Source organism: Entelurus aequoreus, linkage group LG11 (assembly GCF_033978785.1).
Source record: "Entelurus aequoreus isolate RoL-2023_Sb linkage group LG11, RoL_Eaeq_v1.1, whole genome shotgun sequence".
NCBI classification, from domain to species: Eukaryota; Metazoa; Chordata; class Actinopteri; order Syngnathiformes; family Syngnathidae; genus Entelurus; species Entelurus aequoreus.
The window spans coordinates 58,803,878-58,826,773 of NC_084741.1; the positions used below are offsets into that span (position 1 = coordinate 58,803,878).

The 22,896-nt window shown below is 39.2% G+C and overlaps 1 protein-coding gene across 1 annotated transcript; it reads right to left on the reverse strand.

Moving 5' to 3' along the window:
• Positions 1-14,770: 14,770 nt before the first annotated feature.
• prdm13 (PR domain containing 13) lies at positions 14,771-22,376 on the reverse strand. The gene is made up of 4 exons (XM_062063618.1): positions 22,180-22,376; positions 21,197-21,328; positions 20,984-21,104; positions 14,771-18,231 (listed from the first exon to the last, which is right to left on the reverse strand). The coding sequence occupies exons 1-4, from the start codon at positions 22,345-22,347 to the stop codon at positions 16,814-16,816; spliced, it is 1,839 nt and encodes a 612-aa protein (XP_061919602.1). The 5' UTR covers positions 22,348-22,376; the 3' UTR covers positions 14,771-16,813.
• Between the last annotated feature and the right edge of the window lie 520 nt (positions 22,377-22,896).

Below are 22,896 nucleotides of genomic sequence, written 5' to 3' on the forward strand. Positions count from 1 at the left end.
CTAACCACTTAAGACACCTCTGAAGGTCTCTTAAATATCGTGGAGAGTAGGAGTGATTCTTAGACTTAAGAAAGTTGATAAATAGCTTTTATTCTTAAGTTTGAGAGTAGGACTAAATTTCGCAAATTCTCAGGACTTAAGTGTAAAATGGCACTCTAAGACGCTTGATAAATACGGCCCCTGCTTCTTCCTACTCCTTTTCGAACATGTTAAAAAGAGAAACTGGAAATTGTTATGTATCATGTTGTAATTGTATGTATGTTTGAAATAAACTCAAACCGTAACCATAAAAACTGATGAAAAATGCATTACATACAGTGCTAAAATATATACATGCAAACTAAATTAAGAGATAATAGTAATATTTATAATACAAATGCTTAATTAAACTGTTAATAAAATTAAAGTGCAAATGAAAATACAGCTTCTCCACTTTTAGTAATCATTTTTGCACTTACATTTTTCAATTACTTTAAATCCTGACTTCTTCTGTTTGTTTTATATTCTCATTACTGCCAAAAGTGGTGGAAAAGTGTATTACAACTGAGTACCGCTGCGACCCATACCGACCACAGCTGAGAAACATATTTTTTGACGGATCTCAAGGGGGCGCTCGCGGCCCAACACTGGTCTGGATAATATGTACTGGCAGGCCCGGCCCTAACCAATCTGGCGCCCTAGGCAAGATTTTAGGTGGCGCCCCCCCACATCGGCAGTGAAGTGTATATACTCACAAGAAACCGAATAGCTTTGTCTTTGACCTTTTTTTTTACTTAAAGAAAGCAAATTAACAATCAGAATAGTTAACAAGATTAAAAAAAATATGGATAAATAAATGAATACAAAAAATAAAAAATGAATATATGAAATACAATATTTTTTACATACATAAACACAAAATAAAACGTGTCAACAAGTTGCATAAAATAAATTAAAAATACAATATAAATAAGGCACTGCACAAAACAAGATATCAAACCAGTATGACTTTAACAACTATATTACAAAAAAAGGGGATCCTACAGAGTTCTCTATTTGTGCTTTTTAATATTGCATTAACTAGAATGACTTACAAATTACTGTACACCAGGGAGTACTGTAATTACCTAACGTTACATTATTATTTTCCATAACAATTTAGCCCCCTCCACAATATTAACCCGACGTTAAAACAGAACTAGCTATTTATTGATTAGCAATTGCCGAATCATGTAACATTAGCTTAATGCTAAAAAGACAGGTTACTATCACATTCTGTAACAGACAAATAATTTCATGTAGGCTAACATTACCTACCTGCTACCTCTGTCTTTTTCTCGTTTCTCCCCTTCTTTTCTCCCCTGGGCACCTGACAGTTTTGGCCGTTTTGACATCTTGTGTTGATTTTTTTTATGTGGTGACGTCCAAAAAGAGTCATGATACGGGAAGGGAGGGGGCGCACCGTGCCGGGGGATGGGGGGGTGTAATGTTGTAACAAATAATATTTCTATTAAATAGGCTTTACTTTGCATTTTAATTAACGTGGGATTATTTTATGTATTTAGAAATAATAGTATTTGTATTTGTGGCACTGGCGTGGCGCCCCCTGATGGGCGGCGCCCTTAGCATTTGCCTATACGGCCTATGCCACGGGCCGGCCCTGTGTACTGGGTATGTTTAGGTGTAAATTGTGTGTGAATTTTTGTCCAAAGTCACATTTATAAGCAGTTTTATGAGTCTGTCTGCAAGATAATAATTGTAATAGCAATACATTTAATTTTGTAGCGCCTTTCAGGAAACTCAAGGTCGCTTTACAACAATATAAAATACAATAAAACCAAAGCATATACATAAACAACACAATAGAATAAACATAGGGCAAGAGTAAGATGTTTGATCCTGGAGGCGTTCTGAGATTGCAAATGAAACCATGCCCCACCTTCCCCAAAAATATAATTTATCTTTTGAAAAGGTTTAAATATATATCTTTATGTCATCATCGCTATTTTTCATCCATATATGGTCGAAAATGAACATCGTAAATATGATAGATTCACCCGGTTACACCATTATGTACACCTGCACAGTGTCCGAATGATACACGCCTGCCCCAAAAAAGCTGTTTTTGCAGCATTTATGGCATTGCATGTTGCATGTCGTGTTATTATGAGCATGCCAAGATTAGATACAAAAAAACTCACTTAATCCTACCTTATTATGTTTCCTGATAAGCTGAAACAGAGGAGGAAGAGCTCTTTCCTCCTGGCTGAGAGCTTGACTAAATGTCTAAATTGTCTAAAGTGCTTCCACCTCATGGTGACGTTACAACGTAGCCAGTTGCAAAACCCTGCGAATAGAGGCATCCAAAACAACGCAAAAGCTCAAGCCAAAATGCATTAATCTGATGATTTGACGTTTCCTTATTGTTTACACGAATATCCAACTTTGTAAGGTTTATAAGTTAGAAAACACAAAATTCATCATAGGTTCCCTTTAAACCATTTCCTCTCTAAAAAAAATTGGAAACTTTTGCAAAATGACTTCCACAAGCATCATGAGAGGGGGGTGTCCCCACATCTGCAGCCCCCTTCCATGGGTTCTCATTGTTCCCATTGGGTTGAGTTTTTTTCTTGCCCTGATGTGGGATCAGAGCCAAGGATGTCATTGTGGTTTGTTCAGCCCTTTGAGGCATTTGTGATTAAGGGAAGTGTAAATAAACTTTGATTGATTGATGGTCCCAAGGCGACCCCGCCTTAAACACAGACCTCGCCCTGTGCATAGGGCCCAGCGATCAGTGGTGGGCCCCGTTTGGTGTGAAGAAGTAATGTAAAATATCAATTAATAAATGACAGGGCACATATGCAATTTTACTGCAAACTTATTGCCAGCCGCTTCCTGCTCTGTCACTGATAAGGCTATAATTGTAGTACTCTTGTGGCACACATAATTAGTGCTCGCTTTGCAAGGCAGAGGGTACTGGGTTAGAATCCTACTCAGAGTTGAAGTAGCAACTTCTAGATTGTCTTATTAGTATTATTTTAAGAACAATTTATTTTCCATAAATTCGGTTTAATACTTAACATGCGTCAAATTAAAGTTTTATCAAAAAAATTACAAAAATTCTTTCACATAAATACATTTTAAAAATTGTGTAAAAAAATGTAATAGGGAAAGGGATTGGGGGCGGTTTTCAAAATAAAATGTTGCTTTGAGTGACCCTGCCTGGTCCACAGAAAGTTGTATCATTCAGATGCTTTGCAGGCCATGGGAAGGCCAAAAGTAAGTAAGTTATTTATTTTCATGTGTATAAAAGTCTCAGCAGAGTCCTGTTACTTAAATTATTTTTCATGTGAATTGCTTGTCAATGTATTTGATTGATCACTGTAAAGTGTTTAGCACCAACATGCTGTAAGCATAAATGTCACTTTGCTATGGTTCTCAATTTGCTGATTCTATGCTAAAAACTCACTCCTGTTACTTTCAATCCTGTGATGCAAATGACAAAGGGGTTATCTTCGGCACAAAAATAAAGTTGCCTGAGATGGACCAATACCCATTTTGGGTAGATTTACACATGACAAAATCACAAAATTAAACAAGTTTATTTTGAGAGAGTAACAACAAGCAAATAGCACAATGGCTGATGGTTAATGAATGTGTAGTAAAGGGAAATAACGTGTGTCCATTGTGTCTTATCTTTGATAAAACCTGTTATGACTATTTCTAATTTATTGGCAAACAACAAATTGTTTCAATTTCTGCACAATTCTCAGGGTTTCTTAATACATTTTTATTTAGGATTTCAAGAACTATTCATCTGTTCAGCGAGAAAATCCGATCATAACTGGAATGCTGTATTGACGCAGCAAAACCCTTATAATTCCATAGACGCGTATCCTTGTTAACCTCGCACTAGAGGAGTGTTGTCACGTTGTGTTAAGTGGCTTATTAACCTCTAAATGAACCATAACTTTGGCTCATTATCTTTTATTTGATTTCTGAAGAGAAATAGCACGTTAAAATAAAACACCTCAGTGCATATTTCATTCATAGCGCTTCTATTTAAACTAAGCGCAGGCGTGCACAAGTGTCTGTCCTTGGGGATGGCTGAGAAAGGTTGCTCGGAAGAGACCTCGCCCTGCAAGTTGAATGATAATGACAAGTGCATTAGCAGGCAGTCGCCTGGTTGTTTACTAGGCTGAAGGTAATGGGGAAATCAATGGTCCACAGTTAACACATCATTACTAACCAACACAGCTCAGCGATAAATACATTGTCCAGAAGTAGAGTTCATTTATCTTGCGAGCTGATCAAGTCTGCAGCAAACAACAATAATCTGTCAGAGAATGAATCTAAACGTATTGGACAAGGTTTGCTTTAACTGTGCAAAGTGTAACATTGACCAGCTGATTGTTTCTCTATTATGGGGTTCAATACGCCTGTAGGCCTCAATTGAATCCAACGTTTCAGCCAATTAGTCGATGAGAGATACTCAACCTGTAACTTTTTCCAGCCATGCATATAGAATTTGCTGTCTGAGCTATTGTATTGTACACATTTTCAATAAGCTCACATTATATGTACCAAAACAAACAAGGTTATTTTTATTATCACATGCTCAATAAGTACTTCGTTTTTTGTTTTATTTAACAAATAATTAAAAACCACACACACACACAATATACGTTCTTGGGCTGAAGAAACATTAAGTATTGTTCTGTATGTACTAGTGTTGTCCCGATACCAATATTTTAGTACCAGTACCGGTACCAAAATGTATTTCGATACTTTTCTGTACTTTTCTAAATAAGGGGAACCACAAAAAATTGCATTATTGGCTTTATTTTAACAAAAAATATTTCGGTACATTAAACATATGTTTCTTATTGCAATTGAAGAACAATTGTGTCCTTAAATAAAATAGTGAACATACTAGACAACTTGTCTTTTAGTAGTAAGTAGGCAAACAAAGGCTCCTAATATTTCTGCTGACATATGCAGTAACATATTGTGTCAATTATCATTCTATTATTTTGTCAAAATTATGAGGGACAAATTGTTAATATGGATTATTAATCTACTTGTTCATTTACTGTTGATATCTGCTTATTTTCTATTTTAACATGTTCTATCTACACGTCTGTTAAAATTTAAATAATCACTTATTCTTCTGTTGTTTGGATACTTTACATTAGTTTTGGATGATACCACAAATTTAGGTATCAATCCGATACCAAGTAGTTACAGGATCATACATTGGTCATATTCAAAGTCCTCATGTGTCCAGGGACATATTTCCTGAATTTATAAACATAATATGATTTTTTTTTAAAAGGAAAAAACATTTTGTGACGATAAAAAATATCGATATAATCATAGCAGTATCGACTAGATACGCTATTGTACTTGGTATCATTACAGTGGATGTCAGGTGTAGATCCCCCCATGGCATTTCTTTACATTCAGGGTGCGAGCTTGCTGTTAGTGGTTAGCTATTGTATCCTCCTATGGTGTGTAGTGAAGCATGTTTAGCTATTCCTCGTCCTTCAGGGATGACACTTGTAAGAGTTACGGTGATTTTATCAAAGTGCGGTTATTAATCACAGTTTTACAATAACTAATAAATTTGACACAGTAATAATAACTAGAGATGTCCGATAATATCGAACTGCCGATATTATCGGCCGATAAATGCTTTGAAATGTAATATCGGAAATTATCGGTATCGGTTTAAAAAAAGTAAAACGTATGACTTTTTAAAACGCCGCTGTACGGAGTGGTACACGGATGTAGGGAGAAGTACAGAGTGCCAATAAACCTTAAAGGCAACTGCCTTTGCATGCCGGCCCAATCACATAATATCTACGGCTTTTCACACAGACAAATGAATGCAAGGCATACTTGGTCAACAGCCATACAGGTCACACTGAGGGTGGCCGTATAAACAACTTTAACACTGTTACAAATTTGCGCCACACTGTGAACCCACACCAAACAAGAATGACAAACACATTTCGGGAGAACATCCGCACCGTAACACAACATAAACACAACAGAACAAATACCCAGAACCCCTTGCAGCACTAACTCTTTTGGGACGCTACAATATACACCCCCCGCTACCATCTACCCCCCCCCCACCCCCCACCTCAACCCCGCCCTGCTAACCCCGCCCACCTCAACCTCCTCATGCTCTCTCAGGGAGAGCATGTCCCAAATTCCAAGCTGCTGTTTTGAGGCATGTTAAAAAAAATAATGCACTTTGTGACTTCAATAATAAACATGACAGTGCCATGTTGGCATTATTTTCCATAACTTGAGTTGATTTATTTTGGAAAACCTTGTTACATTGTTTAATGCATCCAGCGGGGCATCACAACAAAATTAGGCATAATAATGTGTTAATTCCACGACTGTATATATCGGTATCGGTTGATATCGGAATCGGTAATTAAGAGTTGGACAATATCGGATAGAGGCAAAAAAGCCATTATCGGACATCTCTAATAATAACCGTCGAGAATTTCATATTTTTATAGAGCTGCAACGATTAATCAATTAATTTTGATTAGAAAATTGTTAATTTGCATTGCAATGCTTCAATGATTTGTTTAATAAGTTTACTTAATACAAATGTATTCAATCCAGACCACATTGACTTCCCAGAACTTAAAATACTTGGACATTGTTTCCGCAGGACTGCTCCAATAGCGTGCACATGAGAGCGGTGCACCTGTGGTGATGTAGGTTGTTTTGCGAGTGATGTGGCCTGTGGGTGTGATGTGTTGGAAACAGGGGAGTAATGAGAGTGATGGCTCAAAGAAGAGAGTGAAAGAGAGCAAAGGGCCCAAAGTCAGATAGTTCCTTATTTAACCATGTTTGTGTTTAGATTGTAGTTTATATTGGTGCAGAGCTGACATACATAACGATATTTATAATATTTTGCTGTTCTAATGTATAGTAATTGTCATGACCTGCCAAAATTAGTAAATTATTTCCCTGTGTTTTGTGTCTATTTCTGTGTCAGTTCTCCTTCCTCCCTGTTTTTTCCACGTCCTGTATGCTTCATCTGCAGTCTGTTTTGAGCCGCTAATTAACACACCTGTCTCTGTTTGGTAATCAGGAGACTCCCCTGTGGACAATTACTGATTAGAGGGTTATATTTGCCCTGGTGTAGTTTATGTTTTGCATTTGTTGTCCTGCTTATTGCTATTTTTTGCATTTTCTCCTGTGGTTTTCTGCCCGTCAAACGCCGGCGCTCTTTGTTTTTGATACCGTTTGGTACTTTGGACCTTCTGTTTGCACACCGCCTGCCTTCTCTGCATTCGGGGATCACACCGACAACCGCAACCTCACACCATCGTGACATAAATAACGCAAAAAAGGAATTAATTATTTCATTCAACATTTTTATTTATAATTAACAAAGAAAGTTGTCCCATTAACTGTGAATCCTTATCTCTCACCCTTGCTACTGGATTTTTAAAGATGATGAGGTCATCTTTCATGTGAGACATCTTAACACGGACAGTATGGGTGAAATGGTGATTGTTTGTTTTGCGACGTAACCGCAATGTTCCACAAATTGCCAATTTCACCAATCTGCCTGCTAATGTTTGGATTTGAATTGTAAATGTTTGCGAGTTGAACATAAATAGACTCCTGAGCCCTCAGACCTGACTGCTCTATGCAAAGGACACGAACAATAGGTATTATAGTTTTCACAAACCTGGGCAAATGAAAATTCATCCCTCATTATTCATGACATCAAACAAATCAAGCTGAGGCCCAAAGCAGGCTAATTTGCAGCTGAATGTGGGACGCTGCTGAGACAGAGGCCTGTTTAGCATGTGTATGTGTAGCAGAGGTGGCGGAGGGATGGAGGAGGAGTGGGTACCAGTGGGCCACAGCTGGTGTGTCACAGTCCCAACCTTCTACCTGCTGCTATCGCAACTGACACACGGAGGCCTAACTAGGGACTAATCCCACTGACGTTCTACTCCGTCTATCAACCGCTTCTTCTGGTTTATCAATCTGAACCAAACTTGTCAGCTGTTGATCCCTAGTTCTTGTTCGGACCTCAGTTATACCTAACCTCAGAAAGCACGTGTTAGGCCTGTAAAGCAGCGGTCTGGACCAAGGCAGTAAATGGTAGCTGATACACTGATTTACATGCACAGCTGTCCGTCTTCCAGTCCTCGGATGTCCCTCTCCTTTCCCCCAAGTTAGTCGTGTGCAGAGATGTCAGCATGCATCACTTTCCCCTCAAGGTGCCTTCGGAATTTTCCGTGTATGAGTATTTTCGTGCAGCTCTGGGAAACCAGTTGTGTGTGTTTATTCTACCTGGTTTACCTGCTCCAGGAGCGCAGGCTGCCAGCAAAGGCAACATCAGTCCCGGTTTACGTTGTCAGTCTGCAATTGCATGCTGTGTGCACATCGTTTGTTCCATCTCTCTCAGGCAACGTCTGACCAGTTGTGCATGATGACTACTTGTGTTTATGTCCAGATTTACCTGCAGCTGAGCAGTCACTAGGCATCACTGGACTGAGAGAGAGATCAGCATCCACTGTCTCTCAACTACAGACTTTATTGTTCAATCAAGCATGTTTTATCATATAACTGCCAGGGCATATCCACAATCAATTTTAAATTCCATTTTCTCCCAGGGTTTTTTTTTGATGAATAAATTCAAATATTTTCATAAAGCATAATAAAATTGTTTGACCTTCCAATGACCTTTATGACCTTTTTTTACATTATTAGAGCCCTCTAAACGAGCTTCTGTGACACAAATCAACATCCTCCAGTGAAATTGATTGAAATGGATGTACCGTATTTTTCGGAGTATAAATCGCACCGGAGTATAAGTCGCACCAGCCGAAAATGCATAATAAAGAAGGAAAACAACATATCTACGTCGCACTGGAGTATAAGTTGCATTTTTTGGGGACATTTATTTGATAAAACCCAACACCAAGAATAGACATTTGAAAGGCAATTTAAAATAAATAAAGATTAGTGAACAACAGGCTGAATAAGTGTACGTTATATGACGCATAAATAACGAACTAAGAACGTGCCTGGTATGTTAATGTAACATATTATGGTAAGAGTCATTCAAATAACTATAACATATAGAACATGCTATACGTTTACCAAACAATCTGTCACTCCTAATCGCTAAATCTAATGAAACCTTATACGTCTAGTCTCTTACGTGAATTAGCTAAATAATATTATTCAATATTTTACGGTAATGTGTTAATAATTTCACACATAAGTCGCTCCTGAGTATAAGTCGCACCCCCGGCCAAACTATAAAAAAAACTGCGACTTATAGTCCGAAAAATACGGTAATTGGTGCTTGGCCCACGCAAAACAACACTATTTTGACACGGTACATGCCTTTTTTAAAGTTAAAGTTAAAGTTAAAGTACCACTGATAGTCACACACACGAGGTGTGGTGAAATTACCCTCTGCATTTGACCCATCCCCTTGTTCCACCCCGTGGGAGGTGAGGGTAGCAGTGAGCAGCAGCGGTGGCCGCGCTCTGGAATCATTTTGGTGATTTAACCCCCAATTCCAACCCTTGATGCTGCGTGCCAAGCAAGCAGGTAATGGGTCCCATTTTTGTAGTCTTTTTTTTATGACTCGGCCGGGGTTTGAACTCACGATCTACCGATCTTTTAAAGAGAAAACCAAACGTTTTGATAATAAATATTGTATAAAAACAATACAATCAAATTAATACTCACAACTACAGTAGTTTTTTCAAGTAAAATAATAATAATGTACATGCAGCATTTACTTTGGGAAGTAGACTTGTACGGTATCTCCTTCCAGCTGCTTCTCTGACAAACACACCATCAGCGGTTTCTCCATATTTTCATGGGTAAATGTCTGCCGTTTAGATATCATCTTTAGTATGGTGCAGAATAGCAAAGCTAGACTTGCTTCACCAAGTTGGCGACACACTCGGTTTTTGATTATTTATTTGTTTAATTGAGTTAATATCATCTACCTTTTCTTCTCAGCAATCTCCTCCACACTCACTTTCTTCCTACATCTAGAAAGGTATGTCCATTTCTAGATATAAGCTAATGTTAGCAACTATGAATTTGAGGACCAGTCATAGACAATTTAGAGTGAAAAGCTAATTTTATTTTCACTCGCATACAAAACATTCTAACTTGGATTGCTTCCCTGGCTTCGAGGACATTGCGGCGAAAACACAACAAACTCCCTTCTTGTCTCTCATGGACACACACTGTTGTTGTTGACTTTGGACTGACTGGCAAGAACACCAAGGCCGCGGAACAGAGACACGCAGCTTAAACACACACATGGATGCAGAAAAAATGTACGCCACACACACATACCCCAACGCCCATCCAACTCCCTTGACGCGAATCTCTTAGGGGTGATGGACGGCTGGGCAGCGCCTGAAGAGCTGCAGCCTGCCACCGTAGCTCCCACTCCCTCCCCTCTGATGCAAGTCTCGAGTTGTATGTTGTAATATGTATATGTGCTTTGCTATGGAGTTTTTTTTCCCACTCCAGACTGGGCGTGATTGTATTTTTTTACACATCCTCCCCCAGCGTTTACCATCTTTTTTCTCATCTTTTACGGGGTGCCTTGTGGCGACCCATCAGCATTCTTGTTCTGTAACCCTGTACACTGTTTGTTTGTCTAATCTTGAACGGGTTTGTGCCGAAAACAAAGTTTCGTTGTACTTGTGCAATGACAATAAAGACCTCCCTACATACTTGACTACTAACCTAATTACGGTTTTGCATAACACAACTTTTTTTTTTTTACCAAAACCAAATGTCAACTGCAGAGTGTGTTGATTCTCGGGAAGATATTATAGCATTTTCAGTAATTTTCCACATAAACTCTTTTGGTGATGTACCCCCAGTAATCCTTAATCCTCACGCCAATGATCATAATTAACTGCCTCATATAAAGGAGTCAACAGTAGGTGTCGGAGAGGTAGATTAATAATTATTGGTTAGTTGAAAAATCTTCCAGACAGAATTTCCCAGTTTTCGTTGGAAAAAAAGGCACTGATTTTCAGCTACACAAGGCTGACCACATAAAAAAACGGAACGGAATAAATTGTCCCCACAACCCTGACCCATTGTTGTTCCTCTTGTCCCTGTTGAGCGCATTATAAGCTGTGAAGCTTCACTTGATTATTGCGGTTGGCACCCCTGCACCTTTGTGCCTCGCTCTATGAAAATGAGTGCTGTACAGTGAACCGCATTCCTGGAAGTGAAACAAGTGTCTGCTATGTCGTATCTTTTTGACCTGTTGCCTATGGCCTGCTAGAGAAAATAGCTGAATAGAGTCCTCGTGATCAAGGACATGGAATGTTGAAGAAATACAATAATATTCTAGAGACGTGTAAGCCTTGACTTGCCAGTAAAGTCTGGCTTTGGATCAGAATTTACACAGTCAAACTTTCCCAACCAGTTTTTCTTGCCCCCGCCTCCTGTTGTTCCCAATGGAAAATGTTAATTATTTGAAAACAGTGATGGGAAGTGTGTCAGTTTGAGAGGCCAAATATGAGTTGTTGGTTTGAAAACATTGGAATCTGGTCCAGGTTGACATAGTGGCCCACACCGGAGAGATTTCAATGAAAATACCTAAAACGGTATGTTTTGAATATTGTTTTGAATCTTCTGTATTGTAACAATACACTCACCTGTCAAGAGATTACTTTACATTAGGTCGGTCAGAAAACACTGTCGGAGAAGTATTTATTTAACAGGGGGGGTGGTAAGGTATTTTTTATTTATTTATTTTTTATTTTTTTTGTCATAAAAAAGTATGTGTGCTTACGGACTGTATCCCTGCAGACTGTATTGATCTATATTGATATATAATGTAGGAACCAGAAATATTAATAACAGAAAGAAACAACCATTTTGTGCGAATGAGTATAAATGGGGGAGGGAGTTTTTTTGGGTTGGTGCACTAATTGTAAGTGTATCTTGTGTTTTTTGTGTTGATTTAATTAAAAAAAACAACAACAAAAAAGCAATTTTTTAATTTTTTTTTTTTTAATTTCTTGTGCGGCCCGGTACCAATCGATTCACGGACCGGTACCGGTCCACGGCCCGGTGGTTGGGGACCACTGGATTAAAGTACAGTGTTTTATTTTCTTATATGCAAACACAGTGTTATTGTTCCAAATGTGTGTAATGTTACAGTGGCCACAATATTACATATAATTGTTAAATAAAACCACTGTCTTGTTTTTAATGAATACTTATGCCGAGTATGCTACGGTATTTTAATGTCGGTCATTATGGTGGTACTTGGTGAAAGAAGTTTGAGAACCACTGCCTTATATGATCAAATTTAGATTGTAATCGTACAGAAAATATATTTATAACAGTTTAATGAACAAATATTAATGTTTATTTTAATCAATTATTTGTTTTTTGTTTGTTTTTTGCATCAAAACAAGTGAGGCCTACCCTAACTGCACGCCCCTTGTTTTTCTTGCAGCACTCATGCTATACAAATAATAATTTAAGGCACAGGTTTCAAACTCAATGCCGGGGGGCCATATCCGGTTAGACAATGTTTTTTTAATGTACTGTGCATAATAAAATACTTGTTCTTTTAATTTTTGACAAGAAACGTACCGCATCCAATTGCAGATCTTTTAAAATAAATCATGCGACAAGATATTCCAACCATTGTTTCCTTTTCAAAAATAAATATTCAAATATCCCCTTATCCCCTTGACTTGAGCTTTCAAAGCAAATTATCCATCAATATGTTAGTATAAAAAAAAAATAACAAACACAATTTCCTACACAAATTGTATAACGAGGTTATTATATGCTTATATATAACTAATAATAATTATTATTATATTATATGCATATATTCACTGTTTCAAGCAGCCCTCGGAGGGCAGCCATAAATGCGATGTGGTCTTTAAAAAAATGACACCCATGGCTAAAGGAAACACATCAGTGCAGTTCTACATCTGTGCAAATATTAGGTACGATACATATTTTTGAATTAATATGGGGACAGAGAAAGTAGCATCAATATTGATGTTCTTACAGAATTTTGTATATTGTGCATGGGTATATAATATTTTGGCTATTGTAACATAGCTTTTTTTAGTCTTTTTTTTCACTGGGTTATTGCTTGCACTGCTTGAGCATCCCAGAACTCCCCTCTCAGCAGTACTGAGGTCACCAGCAATGAAATCCAAAGATTGGCTCCAGTTGGTAAACCCAAGTTCAAGTAGCAGAGCCCTCTCCCAGAATTTGATTTCACACTTACAGCAATCTCATAATCCATTTTGTTATCTCTTGACGAAAAAAACTCTACATATTTGAACTCCTCTTCAGTGGTGAAAAGCGTCCACTTTCATCATTCCAGTCCCAACAGAATGCCGGGATCAAAATACTCAAGCTTGCTACATGTTAGAGCATTTTTTCCCCATTCCTGCTGCTTCTTAGCATGATATTCACATGTGTAAATACTATTTATTATTTTAGATTCGGCTGCAGTGAGTGAAAACAGGATAGGATATTTTTAATTTGATGTCTGAAAGGAAAGGCCTTGAATGAACTGCACTCGTTGGTTAAGCTACCTGCTATGCAAGCATTGTGGTGTGTTCTTCTTTGTTGTCTTTTTTAAATCAAACTCAACCTCAGGCATGCAAAAATGCCAGTGTGTCTGCATCATAACCGCCTCCTTATAACTCTGCATCCTGTCAGACTTGGATGACATCACTTCATGTCACATCATGCATGCCTGATGGAGATAAGTCAGGCTAAACTATATTGGCCCATAATGTTATATGTGGATATGGCATTACCTTTATAAGTAAAGTGAAGGTTTTATAATTATACATCCAACAGTTGTCAATAGCCTAAGAAATAGTGTACATAAGCAATAATTATTTTTCATATTCTGAATTGACAAACTTGCATATCTTTTTTGCCATACAGCAATTAATAGAGTTAGATCTTATCTGATTATTCATTAGTGATTGTGAAATTATATGCATAAAATAAAACACATTCTGGTTATTTTATGTCACAAATAGTAAATACAATGCCAACAGATAGTTTTTATTTTGGTTAGAAGTTTTGGTCAAAATTGCTACAGTAATTAGGTAATTAAAAAGCCCATATTTGGATTTAAAAACTAAATACACAACATTATTCTGCCATATTGATGCTTTAGTTTATCAGCAATGCAGGAGAAAGTATTGTATCTGCAGATTAATTCTCAGAAAAGAACACAGACTGACAATTATAATACCATTGTATTCTCCAAAGAAAACTAAAACATAAAACAAATAAATACAGCACTTGAATGAGATCAAAATAATAATGTATATTTTTTAAAGAATTAAAATTTTTGGGCACAAAAGAGGCCACTGAATTTAATAAGTAATCAGTATAGAGGCAAACGAGTGAGGTTATACTATGATATATAATTATACTTTGAAAAAATATCCCCAAATCTTATAGGAAATAACTGAAAATCGTAATTAAAAAATATACAGACAGGTTAAAAAATATATATTTTTATTTCAGTTATTAATTTTAACAAATTAAACGAATTGTATAGTAGTACTCCATTGTGAATTGCATGGATAAACATAATGGAATTAAGTCCTAATAATTGTTCTGGAGCTTAGTTGTGACTGGAAAAAAAATCTTAAAAATCCTCAAAGTGAAGTGTTAAGGAAAAACACATTACTTTTTTTTTTTTTCAATTTAATTTATTAAAAAAAACAACAACCACATATCGGACAGGGGTAAAAATCTTGTCCCGTTTGACAATGTGACGTATAAACAAGCACGTACAACACCGTAATGTGAAATATCATACTTTACACATTTTTACATAGATCAAGTCTATACATTTTCTCTCTGTAGAAATAATTCCATAAATAAACTGGGCGCTGCTGGTTGGTTCTTTAAGAACAGCGTGCCTCGGCAAGAAAGTGCAAAATTAAGTACAGTGTGTTCAAGAGTGAGGCAAGGATCTGTGTTTTAAATGAAGTCAAGGAAATACATTTTATTCATAAAATATTCATCAGGCAGCCAGTTTTTTTTCTTTTTTTTTGCAAATGTTGTTTTCCTTAAAGTGCAAACAGTAATTGTCAGGGAAGTGTGACTGTAGTGAATTATGTAAATTTCATCAATCGATTAAGAAAAATAATAATTAAACAAAAATCATTTGATGTACCAGTTTAGTGGAATGCAACATTTTTTTTTCTTTTTTAAATCTGAGTAAACCTCAGTGGTACATTAAAAACAGAGGCCTTTTTTTTTATTGCTGCAAAATAAAAATACATGTAAATAAGTACTAATATACTGTCACTTTCTTATTAAAACAACATTGACATTTTGCAATTTTAACAAGTTTTCAACTTGCTTATGGTTTCATACAGTCGCCATCGTCTCTTGAATGTTTGATTTATAGGAAAGGGGTGTCCAAACTAAAATTGCGTTTAAAAAAAAAGGATAAAAACAATCCAAAATATGCAAATAATTAACCTGCATGTCAGCGTTGTGTTAATAGAATCAACGTTTACCCTTACATTATGCCAGTGTAGGGGTTCGGTGAGTCGGCCTCAGGGGTTCGGCGGAGGTCAAGACACACCCGACTCATCGTGTAAATAAAAACTTCTCCCTATCGGCGTATTACGGATACGGCAACAGCAGAAGTCAGACTGATTTGCAGGTGTGTAATTTGTTGTAGGTTTATGCACTGTGTTGGCTTTGTTCTTTGAACAAGGTGATGTTCATGCACGGTTCATTTTGTGCACCAGTAAAAAAAACATGGTAACACTTTAGTATGGGGAACATATTCACCATTAATTAGTTACTAAATTAATAACATATTGGCTCTTAACTAGTCATTATTAAGTACTTGTTAATGCCTTATTCGGCATGGCCTTATTATAACCCTAACCCTCTAACCCTAGCCCTAACCAATTAACTCTAAATTAAGTCTTTGTTACTTAGAATATGTTCCCCATACTAAAGTGTTACCAAAAACATATAACTTTGTCTTGAATTTGAAAAAAAAACATTTTATTTTTCACTAAAGGGTTCGGTGAATGCGCATATGAAACTGGTGGGGTTCGGTACCTCCAACAAGGTTAAGAACCACTGCCTTACACAATGCATTTTGCTCTTCTTTTCAACATATTGGATTTTGATTTTTTTGTGTGTGTGCCAAAATGGTTTAAAAAACGTATTTTGTTTTTGCAGTACAAAACTACAGTTTTTACTCTTCATGTGCCATTTTGCTTTGTTTATTTTTATGTAATTTCTACAATGTGAGATGGGCCAATAAAAAACTAACCATGGGCGCCAAGGTCCCCTCATGGACTCCCCCGCTTTAGGATATAGTTGTTTTTTTTTAAATAAACGTGGCAATATTAGGGGCAGCACGGTGGAAGAGGGGTTAGTGCGTCTGTCTCACAATACGAAGGTCCTGAGTAGTCCTGGGTTCAATCCCGGGCTCGGGAGCTTTCTGTGTGGAGTCCGGTACTCCGGCTTCTTCCCACCTCCAAAGACATGCACCTGGGGATAGGTTGATTGGCAACACTAAATTGGCCCTAGTGTGTGAGTGTGAATATTGTCTGTCTATCTGTGTTGGCCCTGTGATGAGGTGGCGACTTGTCCAGGGTGTACCCCGCCTTCCGTTCGATTGTAGCTGAGATGGGACCCCGAAAGGAATAAGCGGTAGAAAATGGATGGCAATATTAGGACAGGGGCGAGAGAAGTATCAATATATGGTGGAATTGTACATTTAAAAAAATGTGAAATTGTCTTAGTCGTTATTCTTGCTGGATTCGGGCTCACTTTGGTCGTCCGTGAAGCAGACGTCCACGTCGCTGTCGTTATCGCTCTTCGGTTCTGCGCCTTCAAACAAACTCGCCTTGTCGTCCAACTTCCGGACGGTCTGACCCGGATGTCTGGACTTGACGTGCCTCTCCAGGTCCCGCCTCCGCACCAGAACCTTGCCGCAGAAGTCGCACCTGTACGGGGTGTTGCCCTCCGCATGGAGTCGGATGTGCTTGTTCAGGTTGCTGGGGTCCCCGAAAGGCCGGAAGCAGACTTTGCACTTGAGCGGCTTGTAGCCCGTGTGAGTCCTCATGTGGATTTTCAGGCCGTATTTCCGGGAGTACAGCTTGCCGCAGTACAGACACAAGTGGCCCTTTTTGGGTTTGCCGGAGCCGGCGTTGCCGTTGCTGCTCGCCGGCAAAGGGTCCAGTCTGGCGCGGTTCTTTTCCGCGGCTATTTCGGAGAGCTGCTGCGTGTGCATGGCTATCTCCCGGTCGATGTTGGTGATGGCGCCCAGGTCTTGGGTGATGGGGGGCGCTCCAAAGTAGGACATGGAGTCTGGGTACTTGAGGAGGTTGCTAAAATGGAATTTGAGAGGGTAATACGGGGAACTGTACAGCAGCTCCCCGTTGTAGACCGTGAAGGGCATAAGAGGGATGTTGCAGTCGCCGCCATAAGTCTTGACACCGTCGAGGTTCGGCAGGGAGAAGCGTTCAAAATGGAGTCCTGGGGGCACGTGGGAGTAGCGGGAAGGGGACAGACCGGCGTGCAAGCGACTCTCGACGTGCTTGAAAGCGGAGGTTTCCTCCACATGAGGCAGGAGAGGAAAGCCCCGGATGGCGTTGGCGCAAGGCATGACGGGAGCGTCCATGATGGCGGGGCCGCACTTGGCTGAGGGGTTCCCGCTTCCGTTCGGCTTCATGTTCCCGATGAGTTTGCCGAATCCCAGCCCGGCCATCTTGGAGCCGGCGTCGTCACCCATCGGGCCTTTCGCCACGCCGGTGGGCTTGAAGGCGGAGCGCACACCCGGGTGGAAGCCCATGGAGGTCAGCACCGACGACGCTGAGCCGAGGCCGAGCATGTGTGCGTGGTTCCGGGACGAGGTGACGCTCATGTCCAGGGCTCGGTCCTGCTCCTCGGCGCTGCTTCTCTTGGCCAGCCCGGCTTTTCCCAGGAAAGGTGAGGACAAAGGCCGCCTGTTGGAGTCTGAGATGTTGTGCGAGGACGTGTTGGGGATGTCCCCAGACTTCGGGGACCGGCTGAAGGTTTCCGTGCCGCGGGCCTGCTCGCTATTCACGAAGCCTCGACCGTTGCTGAGGGCGCAGTGGAAGTGGACGTGAGCTTTGAGGGTGTTGGGGTACTTGAAGATTCTCCAGCAGTACCAGCAGATGTAACGCTCCTCACCTGCACAAGTCAGAAAGACCCAGGTCAGTGATGGATGCACAAAGATCGTTGGGTCTGAATGAGATCGTGACTATTTTTGGAAATCAATACGGCCCAAAGTGATTGGTATAACTCTCTTTAAATGTCTGATAGTGCCAGGATGATGTAAACGTGAGTTTGAAACCATGCATAATTAAAGACAATAGAAGACAAACAAATGACAAGAAAAGGAGACCATGATGAATAAATGGAATGCTGGAAATAATCAAAAATTTATAAATTATTAATATAATATAATGGCTTAATATGCTACCATATCCTCTGATCAGAATACGATTTTTAAAAATGTGTACGTTATAATTATTTGGTACACTCTAATAATTTACCATGGATTTCACAGCTTTTAAAATAATTATTTCACAGCAAAATACTATAATCAAAATTTACTGTAACCTTGAAACACATTACTGAAAAAATTACAATGCCCTTATATTTTACAGCATTTAACTTCACATTATGTTACTCATGCATGAAAGCAAGGCATCTATTAGCCAGCAATTTACTGTGAATTTACAATGAAGATTTTTACAGTGTCTACAGTATAAATGTATGCTTCTGGCCTCCAATTTCAAACTGTCTTAAAAATTGTCTTGTTTTTTGACTGTATTTTTGAAAACGTGTGCATGTTGCCTTTGGAAAAATATGCACTGACTGTAATAAATCCCATTCATATATTTCATTCAAACTATATGTTGGTACATTTTGTTATTTTGTCCATTGTTTATTTTACAGGTGTTAAACTCAAGGCCCGGGGGCCACATCTTTTACATGGCCCACGAAAGCCTGAAAATTAATGGTCGTCAATTAAGCACATCATCTTTGACACTAAATGTATTTGTTCTTTCATATTTGACAGAAAAATAGCATGCAAGTGCATGTCTTTGAAATGTAATGTTACATGTTTAAATGAAAATAAATACTTAAAAATCGGCTTGTTACTCTGATTGATGATTTCAAAGCAAGTTATTCATCAATTTTTTATGCGTGAAAAAATATGAATCAAATGCATAATAATTGTGAAATAATATCATGAGGCAAATATACATTAAAAATAAATTATATTCACTGTTGAACTGCAATGTGGTCCTCAATGAAAACGAATTGCCCAGTATACAAATACACAACAAATATTAAGCTGCAAACCACTAAATAAATCTAAAAAATTAGATATAGTTAAAAGTTGTATTTTAATTCAAAAAGTGACACTCTTACTTGTTATAGATTGGGGACACGTGTTAATTATAATTATGCAATTTGAATTTTATAGCTAATAGAAAAACGAATTCAGTTCGAATTCAAATTTTAAATTTTACTGATGAGCTGCAAAAACGTCCTTTAATTGGTCTCCTAATTGAACTCTTGAATTTAAAAAAAAACGTGTTTCACACTTGATCGACTATAATTGTACTTCGATGCAAATGTGCAGAGTGTGTAAGTGTATTCATTATTTACATGCATTTTTAAATGTAACAGGTACGGCGACCTGTGCAGAAAGACGCCATTTAACCAGCTTTTTGAAACGGCCTTCCGCTCTCAATAGTTTGAAAGGGTGACAGCCAGGGTGAGTCATGTTTTAATGACTCCCAGGCGGGCGTTCAGGGGTTGATATAGATGTAATGATTTTGTAATCCTCACCCGGGCCATTGTTAATGATTCTCATCAAAAGCGCAAAACGCCCAGCCCAATCTGGCGCCCCGAGAGCGATGCATTGAAGACTCTACTTTCCTCCTCTCGCCGTGGAAGTCACAGCAGCTGTGGCTTGAAATCGCAAGTCTGCAGAAACAATGAGGCCGACCCATCTGTTGACGCCTAATAATGGGCCGCGGCGTATGTCCAGGAGCGTACACACGGTGCGCTGGGCCGGGGAATCAGGGCAATATACACTCCACATAAAAGTCAGCATTCATTAGGCCACAATACCTTAACGCACCCACCTAATTTACCGTGAAGCACTCGTTTTTTGTAATTTATTTGCTTTTGAATGCATGAATATTAATGGCCTGGTGACATTCGTTAACCTCCATATAAATAGACAGCCTCTTCTTTTAGGGACTCCTCTTGGGGTGATTAGGATGGCGTTTTGGTTTTTTTTAATCCACATTTCAAGTTCTGTAATTAATGTATTTTACTTTGATATATTTTTGATGTTTAAGAAACATATAAACAATTATCCATGGTCAATTAAATAATGTGTATCTAATTATAGGTATATAAATGTGTGTAAAGGATTTGCTTTTCTTTTCTAAACGGATTAACTCTTGCTGTGAGATTACAAGCATTTAGGATAATCCCCAAGCACCGGCGTCATTATCCCCAAATAGTGTTTATTTTTTTAATAAGAACGAATCATTGTTGTACAGTTTTTTTATTATTATTGCGTGTGGGTTTGTTGTTAAGCCATTTGCAGCATTTTTCGTTTTTATTTGTATTTATTTTTGTTGTCTTTTTATGTGATTGCAGTATTTTTAATTGGCAGCATGTGCGTGTGTGGGTTTTAAAAAAATCTGTATTGTATCGAATATATAAAGGTAAAAACATTTTTTTTACGAAATAACTTAACTTTGTTATATCGATTTTTTTTTGTCGACCGAGGGAAAAGAACATGTCATTGATTTCCATCCCATTTCCATCACTTTACAAAATGTTTAACTTGGTCATTTAATGGTATTTATTTTTAATTTGTCATTTTTTTTTCTGTCTGCTCATGTCTCACCTTTCTCGTCATGCGTGGGGGTTGCCGTGGTGGGGATGTCGTACCACTGAGCCAAAGCATTAGAATACCAAACACTGAGCTCCTCTCCGGCTGGAATTTCTCTCATCACTCGGTAAAAAATCTTCACACAAAAAAAAAAGAATATACGTTTTTTGAAAGTGACCATGCACAAGTTGGTGATTATAATATTCATAAACACAGGTGAATCTTTACCTGTCCGCCAGGTAGTTCCGACACAGCCTCCAAGTTTTGTTCTTGACTGTTTCTGGCGGCTCGGATGAGTCCGATCCAGTCCGGCACCGGACAACCCGACTCGTCCACAAACTCCTCCCGCACCAAACGAATCTAAATGACACAAATTCATATTTTAATGACACAGGAAGAAAAAAAATAATCTCAATGATTGTATTCGTTTCTATCAGCCACGTCCTCACTGGCACCTGAAGGCGCATGAGCACAACTGCGCGCTTAATGCGTCTTTATCCGCTCTGCTGATAATTTACTAAAGTGAATGACACACGGGCCTAATTGACTTGATATGGGAAACGAATTTGAGGAGTGTCAAAGCGTTTCTAAACTGTTCAAGGACATTAAAGATCCAAGCGTGACATTTGACACGGAGATTGCACCTGATGATCGCCCGCAGCCCGGGGGCCACGCATTTAGATGCATCAATCACCGCCGCTGACAGCCGCCACAATAACAGGGTGAGCCTCTAAATGCATTTATGGGGGGGAAATTGTTTACTATCGTTTATCTATGATAATAATATGAATAATTATTTTTTTAAATGATTTAAATATTGAAACCCCGCAGCTGGATATTTTGTGTTCTCACTCCGAGTCTGCAGTGACATCTTTCTGAGGCCACATTCCATTAAAATGAAACATCGGGATAACAGGCCCGCCAGGCGGGGGAAATGTGAGGCGTTTGAGGGCATGGAAGCTGCTTGCCCATTAGGACGGTTAAGTAGAAGCCCAGACTGACAAGTTGGTCACTTATTGGGCTCAATTATTTCCAGCCTGACAGCACAAACCCATTAATAAGGCAGGCGGGATCCGATTGAGCTTGACAGTGCTACTTTTTTTCAAAATAATAAACAAATTCAATTGTTATAGTTAAGAATGTTGGGGGGAAAAATGCATAATGTAAGAATAATTTTAAAAAAAAAGTTCTCCATACAATTTAAAAGTTACCTTCTTCTTGGGCCCAAAATCTTTGCGGTCCGACACGTACTTCCCCAATTTAAAGACGCCCGGCATCGGTCCTATCCGGAGCCCGGCTGGGATTCCGCAGTCTGCAACCAGACTGACGGCGGTGGACGCCCGGGTGGCTTGCATGGCGTGGGGTGAGATCAGAACCATGAAGGCTGATGGAAGCCAAGAGAGGGGAGAGAGGGAGAGAGAGAGAGTGCGGCGGGGAAAGTTGACGCGGGCTGCACAAGGAGGAGGACTAATGGCCGATATCCGCCCTCAAAGTGACGCGGTGGCGTTATGCACCCCGCTTTTCTAGTGATGGGTGCAGGCAAGGTGACCCCCCCACGCACACACACACTCCCGCCTCCTCTTCCCTATAGGGATGCAAGTGCACTGCAAGGTGGCTCAGATGGGAGAGTAGTGCGTGTGCGTGTGCGTGTGAGTGTGAGAGAGTTGCAGCTGTGAGGACAGTGGAGAACACACCGGCCTGCTCACATGGAGACTTTCCCTCACCCCCGCCGCATAATGAATGGCTCCGAACCGGTCATGAGAACAAAAGCGCCCGGCGACCTTCCCATCCCCAAAATCCAATTTGTCAAGGGCCGAGAAAAGAGGGCGCAGAATCAAAGGTCCAGTGCGACCATTAATCCTCAGCATGTGGCTTTGTCCTGCAGACAGTTCCGATATTTTAACTGACACATCCACTGTATAATTTCT

Coding starts and splice junctions, on each gene's coding strand:
- prdm13 (XM_062063618.1), bottom strand. CDS start 22,347: ATGGTTCTGATCTCACCCCACGCCATGCAAGCCACCCGGGCGTCCACC. Junction 21,329..22,179: donor ATTTTGGGCCCAAGAAGAAG/GTAACTTTTAAA, acceptor TGTGTCATTTAG/ATTCGTTTGGTGCGGGAGGA. Junction 21,105..21,196: donor CGGAACTACCTGGCGGACAG/GTAAAGATTCAC, acceptor TTTTGTGTGAAG/ATTTTTTACCGAGTGATGAG.